Below are 12,515 nucleotides of genomic sequence, written 5' to 3'. Positions count from 1 at the left end.
TTCCACAACCAGTGCTCGACCCTCCTCGGCATGCAGCTGTATTCCCTCTGTGTGAAAGCAGCATTTGCTCCCAAAGGCAACACACATAGCTAGAGATGCACTTAGGGACATGGTTTAGCTGGCATGGTGGTGATGGCTTTATGGTTGGACTGGGTGATCTTGAAGGTCTTTTCCAACCCTAATGATTCTATGATTCTAGGCCAGGACAATAGTCATGGGACTTTACTAATTTGAATAGAGAGGTAAGTGGATTCTGATATTTTAAAGGAAATTGTGCCATTTATATCAGGAGAAGGCCTCACCAGAAGCGTGCCCACAACTCTGCATGCTTGATCTGAGGGAACATTGCTGACATTCCCTACAAAGGGATTCGCAATGAAGTGACAGTGTAATTACTTCAGCCAAGTTATTATTCAACAAAGTAAACAGTGCATAAATCTCCGAATTCAGAATTAAAGCTGAGGGATCCCACTCTGCAGCCGCTAAAATGCAGAAATGACATTAGGAGAGCCATAAATACTTCCTGGAATATAAAATAATGCTCATAATTTTTGTATCTGTGACTGAAATGTAATATTTTAAGTCAATTCTGTGGAAAAACTTTGCTCAGAATTATTTCATCACAGAATCATATGATTTATTTACTTCTCCTTTGAGACTCTGAGTATATTAGAGGCCACAATTTTTCAATTTCCAAAACCACTTTATTTGAGTCAAATTATTACACACATTTCTGAAGTGTCAGTCACTTCAGTTTCTTGGTATGCTTTTGATAACATTCCAAGTTAAGAAATAACACATCGTGTTCCCCCTCACATCACCCAGAATTGTATCTTTAGTGGATTCGGAAATGGGAAATTACAATCTCAGGTAACTTTGCCAAGGCAATTCCATAATTATAAGGAATCAGCTTATTGCAAAGTTTTCTGAGAAATGTTGAGCATCTTTGTGCTCTAGTCAATTAAGATGAGTTTACTTTGAAGGATGTGGCACAAAATTAGGAGAAAGTCTGAAAAAAAGAGAAGTCTACTTTGCATTAAGCACTTAAAGGGGTCCAACTCAGTTATAGGGGAATATATAATGCCAACAAATGTTAACGCCGAAGGTCCCTTTTATCACTTATGGCTGAACCCAACTACGTGTCAGCACATCCCTAGCCTACAGCTGCCCTTATCTGTTGGAGAACCTTTTCTGCATAGCAGGTAAACGTAAATCATGTGAATCACTTCATAGAGGTTTGAGTTTTCTTTTTTTTTACTTCCTCCCCCCCCCCCCCAGCAGAGGTACTTCCTTTTCCACATTTCAGCCTTTTCTGCAGTGAAACAGGGAGAAAATGAGCTTCGGATAAACATGACGCTTCCTTAAGCCATCACGAACAACGTGTGGGCAGGCCTGGGTCAATACATCCCAGTTTAATGATGCGATTTGTGCAGGGGAAAAAAAAAGAGAGAGAGAAATCCCACTCTACTCCAACAAATCTTTTATTTTTTTATATATATATATATATATACACAAAAACGTAAGCGTCGCGGTTCCCCCTGGCCGTCTAGGCTCACTGTGCACTGGCTGTAACCGGGCGGCCGTTACCGCGGCGACCGTTACCGCGGAGGGCGGCCGTTACCCGGCGGCCGTTACTGGGCGGCCGTTCTGCACGCGGCCCTTACCGGGCGGCCGTTGTGGCATCGCGGCCGTTCCGGGGCGGCCGTTGTGGCATCGCGGCGCCCCGCAGCGCTCCGCTCTGCCGCCTCGACGCCCCGCAGCGCCCCGAGGCACCCGGTGAAGGCGGCGCCGTGGCGCCCATAGCGCCCCCTGCGGCCATCGATGAGCTCGGCGGACCGGCGGCGCGGCCGGCCCGGAAGCGAGCGGCCGGGGCCGTCTCCGGGCGAGGAGGAAGACGAGGCCGAGTGGGCGATGGCGGCGGYGGAGCGGGGCTACCCGCGCAGCTCCATCGAGGATGACTTCAACTACGGCACCAACGTGGCCTCGGCCAGCCTGCACATCCGCATGGGTAGGGCGCCCGCTTCCCCCCGCGCCAGCGCCTGCGGTCAGAGGGGCTGAGCCCCGGGCCGCCTCGCCTCGCATCCTCGGGAAGCCCCCCGGTAGTACGGGCGCTTGGACGCGCTCGCGTTGTGGCGCCCAAGGYGGGGTTGCCTCTCCCCGCCAGCTTATTCTCCCATTCTACCTAATAGACTCCCTTCCTCCATTCCCCTATGACAGGAAGTCTTGGCGCGGCCTTCGCTCCGCATGTAGGCAGCCTGGTAACAGAATCCTGGACCGTGTGTGTCTGTGGAAATCCGTCTGCTACWAAAATAATCCAGATTACTGTAAATGATGTCTAAGATGGCCAAAAGTCAATGTAATAGATGTGACTATAAAGCTTTCTTAGAAAAAAAAATATATACGCACACATATATACATATATATGTATATAGCTGTTTGGCATGCAACTTCCAAGTGAATCTGTCTTCATTTAGGTCCTTTAGATGGGCCTAATAAAGGGATGGAGAAGGTATATTYTTAGTAATTTCTTAGTGAGGTTTTTTTATGTGTGTTCTTTTAAATAGTCTGAATAAATTGCTCCTAAATTGTATTTTATTCCCTTTTTTTTTCATCCATGTTGTTTAGATAATGACTTCCAGGAATAAGCATAAAATTTCCTGGAATCTTACATCAGAGTTTTATGAAAAAAAAAAAAGCCTTATTACAATTTTTTTTTTTTTAATAGTTGTTCGTGGTATCATATCATGGAGCCCTCTTGTATTTGGTTTACTGTGAAGTTAGTAAGTGTAACTCAGAACTGATGTGATTGTTATTTTCCTTATTCTAGCGTTTCTACGGAAAGTCTACAGCATTCTTTCAGTCCAAGTTCTTTTAACCACAGTCACATCTGCACTTTTTCTGTACTGGACTGGACTTCAGGCATTTGTGCATGAAAGGTAGATGCTAAACTGAAGTGTTTGTCATTGTGTAACATGTAGCTTCTAAAGTCATAACTTTATTAATTAGTGATTAATATTTACATTATGAAAACTCAATGCATTGGTTACAGTAAATCCCAGTGACTTTTCTTATTTTATGGTCTCCTAAATGCTCTTAGATTGTGTATGGAATACTGTTGCTTTTAGGCAGTTGTTCCAAACTACCAACTCATTTCTTCACCCCACTCTCCTTTTTTCTTTTCCATAAAGTCASTCTTCTCAAATTCCTGTGGATTTATTTCTTGCCTCTAACATTGTCCTGAGGAAAAGAAAATAAGTCTCAGAAGGAATAAACTGTGCTGAAAAGACGCGGGGAAGCAAATTTCTGTAATTTCTGCAGTTTCTGGGGTTTTTTTAATTTTCCCAAGTGCACCTGCAGACTTTGCTTTTACTTTCACTTCATAGCTCCAATAAACAAAGTTTCTGTATAAGTGTGTACAGTAGTTCATAAAAAAGTTTGTAGTTAAATTTGAACACCAAAKATCTCTCATGTTAACCTATAACTTTGGTGTTTCCTGTTTGGTTTCAGACCTTTTCTGGTGTGCTGCTTTTGTGATTTAATTGGAGCAGCAGCACTTACTTGTCAGTRCTCATTTTCTTAGGTGATATTGGTGCCCATACTTGCTGCGTTTGCATGCTTATAAACAACATTTCTCTGAATGTGGARTTTTAAAATAGGCAAAATATTACATTTCCATTTTGAAACTGTATGTTTGGTGCAGATAYAGTTTCCTATTCATGTATTTACAATTATTGTTACATACAGCTGTGCTGGTTTTACCTGGGCTTGTGACATAATGTGTTCTAGGGTGTTTTTACTGTAAAACTTGCTTTATGTTTAGGTTGGATATATAAAGCAGTATCTTTAACCAGATGATCATTTAAGAATTTGATTTGATGTGACCTTTTCCTTAGTGTCCTGGTTATTTTTTTTAATGATTTTTATTATATGAAACTCCACAGGCCTTCCTTGCTGTTGATATCTGCATTTGGGTCTTTGGCAACAATCTTGGCCTTGGCATTCTACAGACACCAACATCCTATTAACTTATATCTTCTTTTTGGATTTGTAAGTATATATATAAATCATTTCTTTGTAATAGCTCTTAACACATCTTTCACTTTGATCAACTTTGTGAATCAAAGTAATGGAGGCTGATTTGTTTTTTATTTATTTCTTGCATCTGTATACTTAAAAAATTTGAATTACAGCTGTTTTTYAAAAGAGGGGTAGATGAAGGAATTGATGCAGGTACTTAACTATCTAGTAAGAGTTTAAGAATGTTGAATTACAGTATTTCAAGTACTGAGAAGTATAGAGAATGTAGTTCATTTCTAATAACAGSAGCTCTGAGGAAATTTTATAGCCCCTTGAATTGTTTGTAGGTGTGATGAGGACGTTGCTTAATGCTGTGTGCTGAATAGAAGACCAGAATGACAGTGTACTTTAAGGGATGTTTCTTACTCATTTTCGGTTTATGTCCTATTCTTTTTCTATATCACAACTACTTCCAGTATTATAAGACAGTGGCTACCATTAGTTAGTTGAAAATACAGCCCTCTTATTAAACTTCGGTATGTAATAACATGTTATATATAACRTGTTATAATGCTTACTTGGGTTGTGTAGCAAAATAGGACAGGCCATGTTGTAAATGAAGCTCATGTACTTCKTTTTAATTTTTTTTTTATTTGTTTTTTGTTTCTGTTTYTGTAGACCCTTTTGGAAGCACTGTCTGTTGCTGTTACAGGTAAATGATTGTCATCCTTCTATTGTCTGCTTTCCTACAGTAATTCAGTACATTTTACTTATTTCAGTACATTTTATTTATTGTACTCATTTTGTTTCTTGGTTCATAATWAAGATTGTTTCTTATCTATGAAAGTCTAAACTTCAATTTAATTGAAAGATAGCAAGTACATAGCATGTTTTATTTAAATAACAATTTCCTTTTTTTTTGTTTACAGTCAGTTTCTATGATGTATCCATTGTTTTCCAAGCCTTTATTCTTACTACTGCTGTATTCCTTGGACTGACTGCATACACCTTGCAATCCAAGAGAGACTTCAGCAAATTYGGAGCAGGGTATGATGCTGTATTTTATCTGTTGTTTTGTTGTTATTGGGTTTGTTTGTTTGTTTTGTTTTTGTTTCAAGGAAGTTTTTGGTTTAAGTTTTGTAGGTAAGTGCAAGTCAATAGAAACTACCTGCTTCAAGTAAATTTTGGGGSTGATTAYCTGCCTAAAATTGTTAATTTTATGTAATGCTTCTCTCCTGATAAGTTATTTTTATCTTAGTACTCCTTAGTGCGATTATTATTCTTAAAATCATAGTRCTGCAATGCTAGTTTATCTGGATTTGTTGCCAAAACAGAAGGGAGTTAATACAATTTCAGCCATCAATTCTAACTGCTCTCTGCAAGGAAGTTTTATTGCTGAAGCCAGCGAGCATCTGACATCCAAGATTTTTGGACATTTGCTTAACAAATATCTTGTTAAGTGTTTTAGTAGGAAGGGAAGAGGTTGTAAGCAAAATTAATATTGTTGCTCACAGTTGTTTTCTTTTTTTCCAGCCTCTTTGCCTGTTTATGGATTTTAATCATCTCAGGATTCATGAGGGTAAGATACCTTCTGTTCAATTTAAAAAAAATATATTCATGAACTGAAAGTTTATTTTTTTTAAAAGAACAATTCAATATATTTTCATGAAAAAAAAGTATTCCTAGCCAGGTTTCTTACTTTCAGATTATGCTGTGACCTTTTAACCATAATATTTCAAATTCAAATTTGTTGGATGCTGCTCTTGCTAATATAAAAATGGTGTTTTGGTTATTTGGCAAAGTTCTGTGACCCAACTGGGAGATTGGGGAAGGTAGTTGCTTTTTTAACTGGATAATTATCTTGTGTTCTGGAGAGCAGAATTTCTCTCCCACAAGCATATACTTTAGATGGTAAATGAGACTGTATAACTGGGGGCTAGATGAAATAATGACAATGATAGCTATCATTGTAATTTATATATATATACACACACACACACACATATATATAAAAACACATAAAAAGACGCTATGTTTTGCCCATCTTGTAGTAACACAAGAACAGTTTTACACCTGGCCTGTCTTTTTGCAGTTTTATAAACCTCCTTTCTAATATGCAAATGACTTTTGTTTTCATTTTTCATTTGCTTCCAGCTGTTTTTTCATAGTGAGTCAGTGGAGCTGGTGTTTGCTGCTGCCGGAGCGCTTCTCTTCTCTGGATTTATTATTTATGACACTCACTTGCTGATGCAGAAATTATCCCCTGAGGAGTACATACTRGCTTCAATCAATCTCTACCTGGACATCATCAGTCTGTTCTTAAATATTCTGCGAGTGCTAGATTCAATTAATAAAAAATAATCAAATGTGTGRTGGTTTGAAAATAGCATATATAAACCTAAGCAGCTAAATAGTTTTGAGTTGGGTGATATACAAACTGTTTAGTTTTGTCTTCTAGAGAATATTACTTTTTCATTCTGTGAATATGGGTCCTTCCCTGGAAATAAGTGGCTTTTTGTGTAGCTGAATATTCYTCTGCAGAATATTTATGTTAGTTAACAAGCTGTAGCCATTTCACTTTAATTACCTAATTTGCACTTGCCATAATTCACCATTAAAACGTTTGCCAGCTTCTCGTTTCCTTAGAATAAGTTATCAGAAAGCCTCTATCTGCTATTCTGTAGCTGCTGGAAATGTTTCTCTTGGGGYTGTATGTATGTAGAATACAGGTGCTTTCAGTTTAATATTGTGCACTGGTGTACTAAGCTAAACATTTGTTTTGGTTTGTTTTGGCTTTTTCATTTGGTGAAATGGAAAAAAAACTCTCTAAAAGAGAGGTTCTCTACCTGTTAAGGGCTTCCAGGTAATTAGGTAACCAGGAAGAGTACTGAAACTCTTCAAGGATGAATGTTCTTCATTTATTAAGAGTAATTTATTTGCCTATCTTTCATTATTCTGAAAAATCATTTAAAGATGGAATCTAGCCTCTTACCAACTTGCATATATTAATTATCTRCCAATAAAGAAGTGAAAACCTTTAGTCTTTCTTGCAGCTTCTTGGAGGGGAGAACTTCAGGAGGGCTGAGAATGAAGATTGTAAAGCATTCATTGGCAGGCAAAAGTACCTGCTAATCGAACAGCAGCACTGTGGTGGTGACTTCTTTCCAGCCTATGGAAATCCTGGAATGGCAGGCAGGGTTAAAAAAAAAATAATTATTTTTKTTTAGTGTTGAAGCGTGAGTTGTTACTTGCCTTTTCCCTGTCTCACAAGCACTATGCAGTGGTCCTTGGCGGCGTGTTCTTTCCACACCAGAATTTTTACAGTGGCTTGTTGACAAAAGAGGTCTGCAAACAATGTGAAGATTCCTCTTTCATGTCTTAAGGTGTCGTTGAGAAACGTGTGGAATTAGTCACCCRTAAAGCTGCCCTTTTTTGCTGAGCATCCTGCAGGCCCTACCACGAAGACATACGGTACCGCCGAGTGCCGTCTCACTCGGGGATTTACGGKACCTACCTCGGCGTGGTGGTGGGGAGCTCTGCGGCTTCCTCGTCACGTGGTCGCCGCTGACGTCACTTGCGCGCCAGCTCGCGCGTGCGCAGACAGCGGCGCGCCAGGTGTGCGGCGGCCTCGTGCGCGGCTGAGGTGAGTTGGGGGGGGGGAGCGCGAGCATCGGCCGTTGGGACCGTTGGGGAGGGGCGGCCTTAACGGCTTCTCCTGGAGGGGCGATGCCCGGTCGTGCGCCCTCACCCTTCTTCTCCCCCCGCCTCAGAGCATGGCGAAGAGCCTGAGGAGCAAATGGAAGAGGAAGATGCGGGCGGAGAAGAGGAAGAAGAATGCGCCCAAGGAGCTGGAGCGGCTCAAACGCATCCTGCAGACGAACGCGGACGTGGTCATGGAGGAGGTCAAGGAGGTGGCCACCGTCCTGCCCCCACAGAAGGTCCTCGAGCAGGCGGGTGAGTCACCGTGGCGCTCACGGGGCCTCGGCCGGGGAGCCGCGCAGGCCTCGGCATCAGCATCGCTTTCTCGGGGCTTCTCGTGAAGGAGAATTTACCGCTTTCCCCAGCAAAAAATTGTTGCTGTTAAGCTACAAATAAGACCACTTCCTTAACAGCCTGAGGGGGAAACCAAAAAGTTAGAAGTTGGGTCCGAGGCTGAGATCTCTTTGTAAAGAGCTTAAGGAAGGTGGAGTGAGTGTTTCTTTATTTTTAAAAGTAATATCTTACTGTCAGGGCAGCAGGGACTCTGTTTTTGTGTGCCAATTAAGGCTGCATTGCACATGGGATCAGGGAGGATGGCTTTATCCGTTGAATGTCCTCTTTCTCTGTTCCTTGTATAGGATGTTGTCTATGAAGAAGTGATCCAGATTTAGTGGAAACRGGTTTTACATTGCTGCGTATCAGCAAAGAAATGGAAAAGACGTCTTCCCTTTTTGACATTGCAGTTCAAACTGAATCAGCCCTATTCTTCTCCAACTTACACATTTTAAGCTGTTTTGATGTTGCTGGTGTATTTTTTGTCGGAYGCTTTTTATGTGGGATGCAGAGATCTGCTGAGATGTTGTAGCTGGGTTGTCTCAGCAAGGATTTGGAATAATGTTAGGAATCACTGTCAGTCTTGCAGACAAATTTGTCAGTGGTTCRGGGCCTGGGAAAGATAGGGGAATGTTGTGAGTTTGAGTAGAAGAGCCTATAAATTTTATTGGATGTGGAAATAGAAGATTATGATGCTTTTATGTCTTGTAAACCAGATGAAAAATTGTTATTTATAGGATTGTTTGAAATGGAGTTCCAAAATGTTTTGGAGAATTATCAGCTGGAAGCTTCATCTTTAAATGCAATTTCTGAAGGAAATACTTGTCAATTTATCATTCCTACACCCGTTCCATGTCTGCTGGTAACTTGTACACAGTGGCTAGTTTCACCCAGCCTTCGTAGAGGGTTAGCAGCCCCAAAAATACTGCATCCTGCAGGAATGATCAGTGTCCTCCTTTAGAGGTATCTCTCCTTTTCTGGTCAAAAGGAAATTTACCTTGTTGCAAAATGTTTTGAAGGACCCAAAGAAGGAGAAGCCTTGTGATCTGACCTTAAGTCAAAAACAGCTTTGTGGTTTTTTAAAATTTTGTGCGCACACAGATGTYTTTCAAGATAATCATACCTGAATCTATTGCTAGTAGCTGCTTCAGCTTCTAAAGATGTTTTTGTTGGTGGTGATTTGGTTTGGRTTTTTGTCCCTTTCTCTTTCTTTCACACATTTGATAGGTTTTATTTATGTCCCTGGAACTCCTTTGTGTTCAATAGTTTTTTTCCTGCTTCTGATTTCTGCAATATTCTTGAAATTGCAAAGAATAGTGAGAAAGTTGCACTCTGTAAACAGTGATACTCATTATTCAGGAGTATTTCTTTGTTAAGCTAATGTTGCAGCTGACGTGTATTGTGGGAATACTTTCTTTCAGTCAAAAGCTAATTCCCTATACAGTTTAAATGTACTGATAATAGAACAGGAATCCAGAGAAGAAGCTTTTATGTTGAGACATTTCGGGTAGTTTGTGGATTTATTTTATCTGTTTTTATTTGGGAATGATTTGGCTTTGACAAAAATCCTGGACTAACAAGCTAGCTGTACATAAAGTTATGAATTAATYGATTTAAGGCAAAGGAATCTCAAACCAATTTTTATACAACCCGGTTCATTGCTATAGACTGTTTTTATTATAGTTAACCACTGCTTTGTTTGAGAAGCTGGGTGCTTCTTTTAGAAGACGACTGCTTCTTTTACATTCAACAGATTGTTGTATGGTATAAACYATGCTGATGCTTGTTATTCACACGTGTTTGGTACCATGGATCCGTCCTTTAGCTACTCTAACTAGAGAGAAGTGTGATAGTTTAGCTCTGAACTGCCAGTTAATTGGACTTTATATGTGTAATCGAAGTCCTCGCTGCCTTTTTTTTTGAATTTTCCCGATATGCTGAAATTTCCCTCCCCTGTCCTTGAGTTGCCAACGTCTGGCACTCTGGTCTGGGGCAGCCCATCTCTCCTAGGAGCTTTGGAAAACAGTGCTATTAGAAAGGCCTCTTGTGCTTCTCTCATGTCACACGAGGACTCTGGAGCTGGGACTCTTGTGCCTCCTGTCCCTTGCCGGGTCGGCCTCTGGTTGTGCCAGCTGCAGGAGGCCYCTGTGCGGATTCTCCGCAGACTGGAAGTATCCGGGTCTCCATCTCCGCGTTAGGGCTCGAGCACCTCTCTGCAGTGCAGGCTGCCCCAGGCTGCCTGCCTCACGTTACACTGACGTGCCTCCTCTGTTGAAACAGCGGCTTGCCTGCGTGGTGTTACCCTCGTGGACTTGGTCTCCCAGGATCAGACAGGCACTATGGAAAGTCCTGTTTCTTTCCTCCGTGTGCAAGTGCCTGCTGGAGCTTTTGGGGTTGCACATAGAAGGTTTGCAAACAGATTTGAAAGAAAAGAGCGGAGTACAGTCCAACTTTGTGCTTATGAACAAGGTTTTCCCCTCGTAGCCTTGTTTCACTGAAAGATGCAGTTGATGCAGTGGTGGCAAGCTGGCCACTCAGAAGTGAGCATAACATTCAGTCTTCCTGATCCTAGAGGTTAACCTCCTTTTTCTACCCTAGTTAGACTTGGCTTTGTGCTTGCTTATTTGAGTTAAATATTGACTCACTGGCTCATGTATTTGTCAGTGTATTCAGCTTCTCTCTATGTTCTTCTCTTTACCTGTCTTCATCTCCCACTCAGAATAATTTTTTTTCAGAACTTTGATGGATCTTAAACATTAAATCATAAAAAGTGTTTAATTGTACCTATGTTTCAGTAAGCTTATGGCTTCCTGTATGGTTGCAGCTTTTAATGGAGACCACACACAGTGTTTTTAGACACACAGTATTGGAACAGATGGCAGGCTAAAGAAATAAGGTGCTTTGCCCAGACATGGGCCTTTAGGGGAAATTCTTCATATTTATTATCAGCTATTGAAGTTCCTGTTTGCAGTTATGCTGTTCTGGAAAGCAGTTTTGATGTATAAAGCCTTCAGCTCTTTGTGTACAAACAGTGTTGTGTATAGAGATATTTTTATCATGCTTGTGAATCTAGTAACAAATAGCTTCTATTAAGCTGATTCATGTATTTTGCTGACTATAAATTCCTTTCTTTTTCAGATGACTGCAAAATGGACACGGATAATAAAAGAAATAAAAAAACTCTTCTAGACCAGCACGGACAGTACCCAATATGGATGAATTCTAGGCAGAAAAAGAAGCTCAAGGCACAACGTGTTAAAGGGAAAAAGAAAGCAAAGCTGGCCAAAGGTTTAGCCTGGTAGCCTGGTTTAATTATAAAATAAAGGTCTCAAATAAGTACATGATCTGGAGCGGGAGGGGGATGTAATTTGTCATTATGTTGCCTGAACTTTTGAAGAGACTGTTAGGCCAGCACATGTTGAAAGCAAGTATCAACTTAATATCTGACTAATTTCAAAAAAAAAAAAAAAAAAAAAAGAAAAAAGTGCCTTTGAATAGACTGAGGATCTGTGGTTATCTGCTCTGTGGAATGGGGAGTGTCTTCATCTTTTGTAATGTGGAAACTAAAAATGCTGAGGAAATCATAAAAATAATGAAGCTGTAAAAGGTCTTTGTACTGTAGCCTTTGTTAATGTAACTTATGCTTTAGTTATTTTACCACAGGGTTCTATAAACTGACTGCATCCCCTAGTCTTCTGTAAAATTGCTTTTGTTGTGCTCATCTATGTTGCTTTTAACATCTGGTAATTAATGAAAACAGACTTAACATGTAACTTAAAAGAGATCATTCCTGAAGCCCCAGTGTAATTTTCYTTCTGTAAAACTAAAGTCGAAGTGTCAGATGTGCTTTTTTTTGCTTTTTTCAGCTCTCGGAGAAGGCTCTTTAAACAAAGATACTGTTGTGCTACTATTGGCAACTCAGATATGATAAGATGTAAACAGTTAAAGGTAAAAACTGGTCTCATCTTTTTATATCTGTCTGAGGGCCTGCAACTGCACAGATTGTGACTTTTGTGTCACAGAAGGTCATTTTTGAATAAAACCTTTTCCGAGTAAAGTAAATGAGAATTMATTTTTCCATGTGTGTTATCAGTAGCCTTATATTGCTCTTAAGCTGGTACTCATCTATCACGTTTTACAATGCGGACATGGGATAAAAAATAGCCTGATTGCAGAACAGATGCCATTTATACGTGATTAGCTACACTTGGTTGCAGTTTACTTGGTAATAACATGTGATGACAGATCCCAGAATCAGTTACCTCAAAAGACACTGTTTTAAAACGTCTGTCCCTGCAAGGATGGGAATAATCCCAGTGGCCGTCCTGCGGCGCGTGGGCTGCTCAGCTCCCAGGTCCACAGCCGGGCGCAGCCTTGGCCGAGAGCGGCYGCTCACAAACAGGGGCGCGCGGGTTGGGTAACTTGCACATACAAAATAGGGTCTGGCCTTTTAAAAACAATGACAC

General features: G+C 40.7%; 2 protein-coding genes across 2 annotated transcripts; both read left to right on the top strand.

Annotated features, from left to right (window-relative positions):
* The first annotated feature begins 1,894 nt into the window (after window positions 1-1,894).
* On the top strand, window positions 1,895-6,916 carry TMBIM4 (transmembrane BAX inhibitor motif containing 4). The gene is made up of 7 exons (XM_026052801.1): window positions 1,895-2,008; window positions 2,828-2,936; window positions 3,942-4,047; window positions 4,696-4,729; window positions 4,947-5,064; window positions 5,551-5,596; window positions 6,172-6,916. The coding sequence occupies exons 1-7, from the start codon at window positions 1,912-1,914 to the stop codon at window positions 6,376-6,378; spliced, it is 717 nt and encodes a 238-aa protein (XP_025908586.1). The 5' UTR covers window positions 1,895-1,911; the 3' UTR covers window positions 6,379-6,916.
* Window positions 6,917-7,632: 716 nt separating this feature from the next.
* On the top strand, window positions 7,633-12,228 carry LLPH (LLP homolog, long-term synaptic facilitation factor). Its single transcript, XM_026052805.1, has 3 exons — window positions 7,633-7,660; window positions 7,788-7,971; window positions 11,188-12,228. Exons 2-3 carry the CDS (start codon window positions 7,791-7,793, stop codon window positions 11,349-11,351), a joined length of 345 nt encoding a protein of 114 aa, XP_025908590.1. The 5' UTR covers window positions 7,633-7,660; window positions 7,788-7,790; the 3' UTR covers window positions 11,352-12,228.
* The last annotated feature ends 287 nt before the right edge of the window (window positions 12,229-12,515 follow it).

This window comes from Nothoprocta perdicaria, unplaced genomic scaffold (genome assembly GCF_003342845.1).
Source record: "Nothoprocta perdicaria isolate Ctin4 unplaced genomic scaffold, notPer1 scaffold_91, whole genome shotgun sequence".
Classification (NCBI taxonomy): Eukaryota; Metazoa; Chordata; class Aves; order Tinamiformes; family Tinamidae; genus Nothoprocta; species Nothoprocta perdicaria.
Note: the sequence above shows the minus strand (reverse complement) of the source record. Positions and strands in the feature narration are given on the sequence as shown.

Bases quoted from the DNA above. Each gene is read 5' to 3' on its own strand.
- LLPH (XM_026052805.1), top strand. From the start codon at position 7,791: ATGGCGAAGAGCCTGAGGAGCAAATGGAAGAGGAAGATGCGGGCGGAG. The intron at 7,972-11,187 runs GTGAGTCACCGT...TTTCTTTTTCAG, and splicing joins GAAGGTCCTCGAGCAGGCGG to ATGACTGCAAAATGGACACG.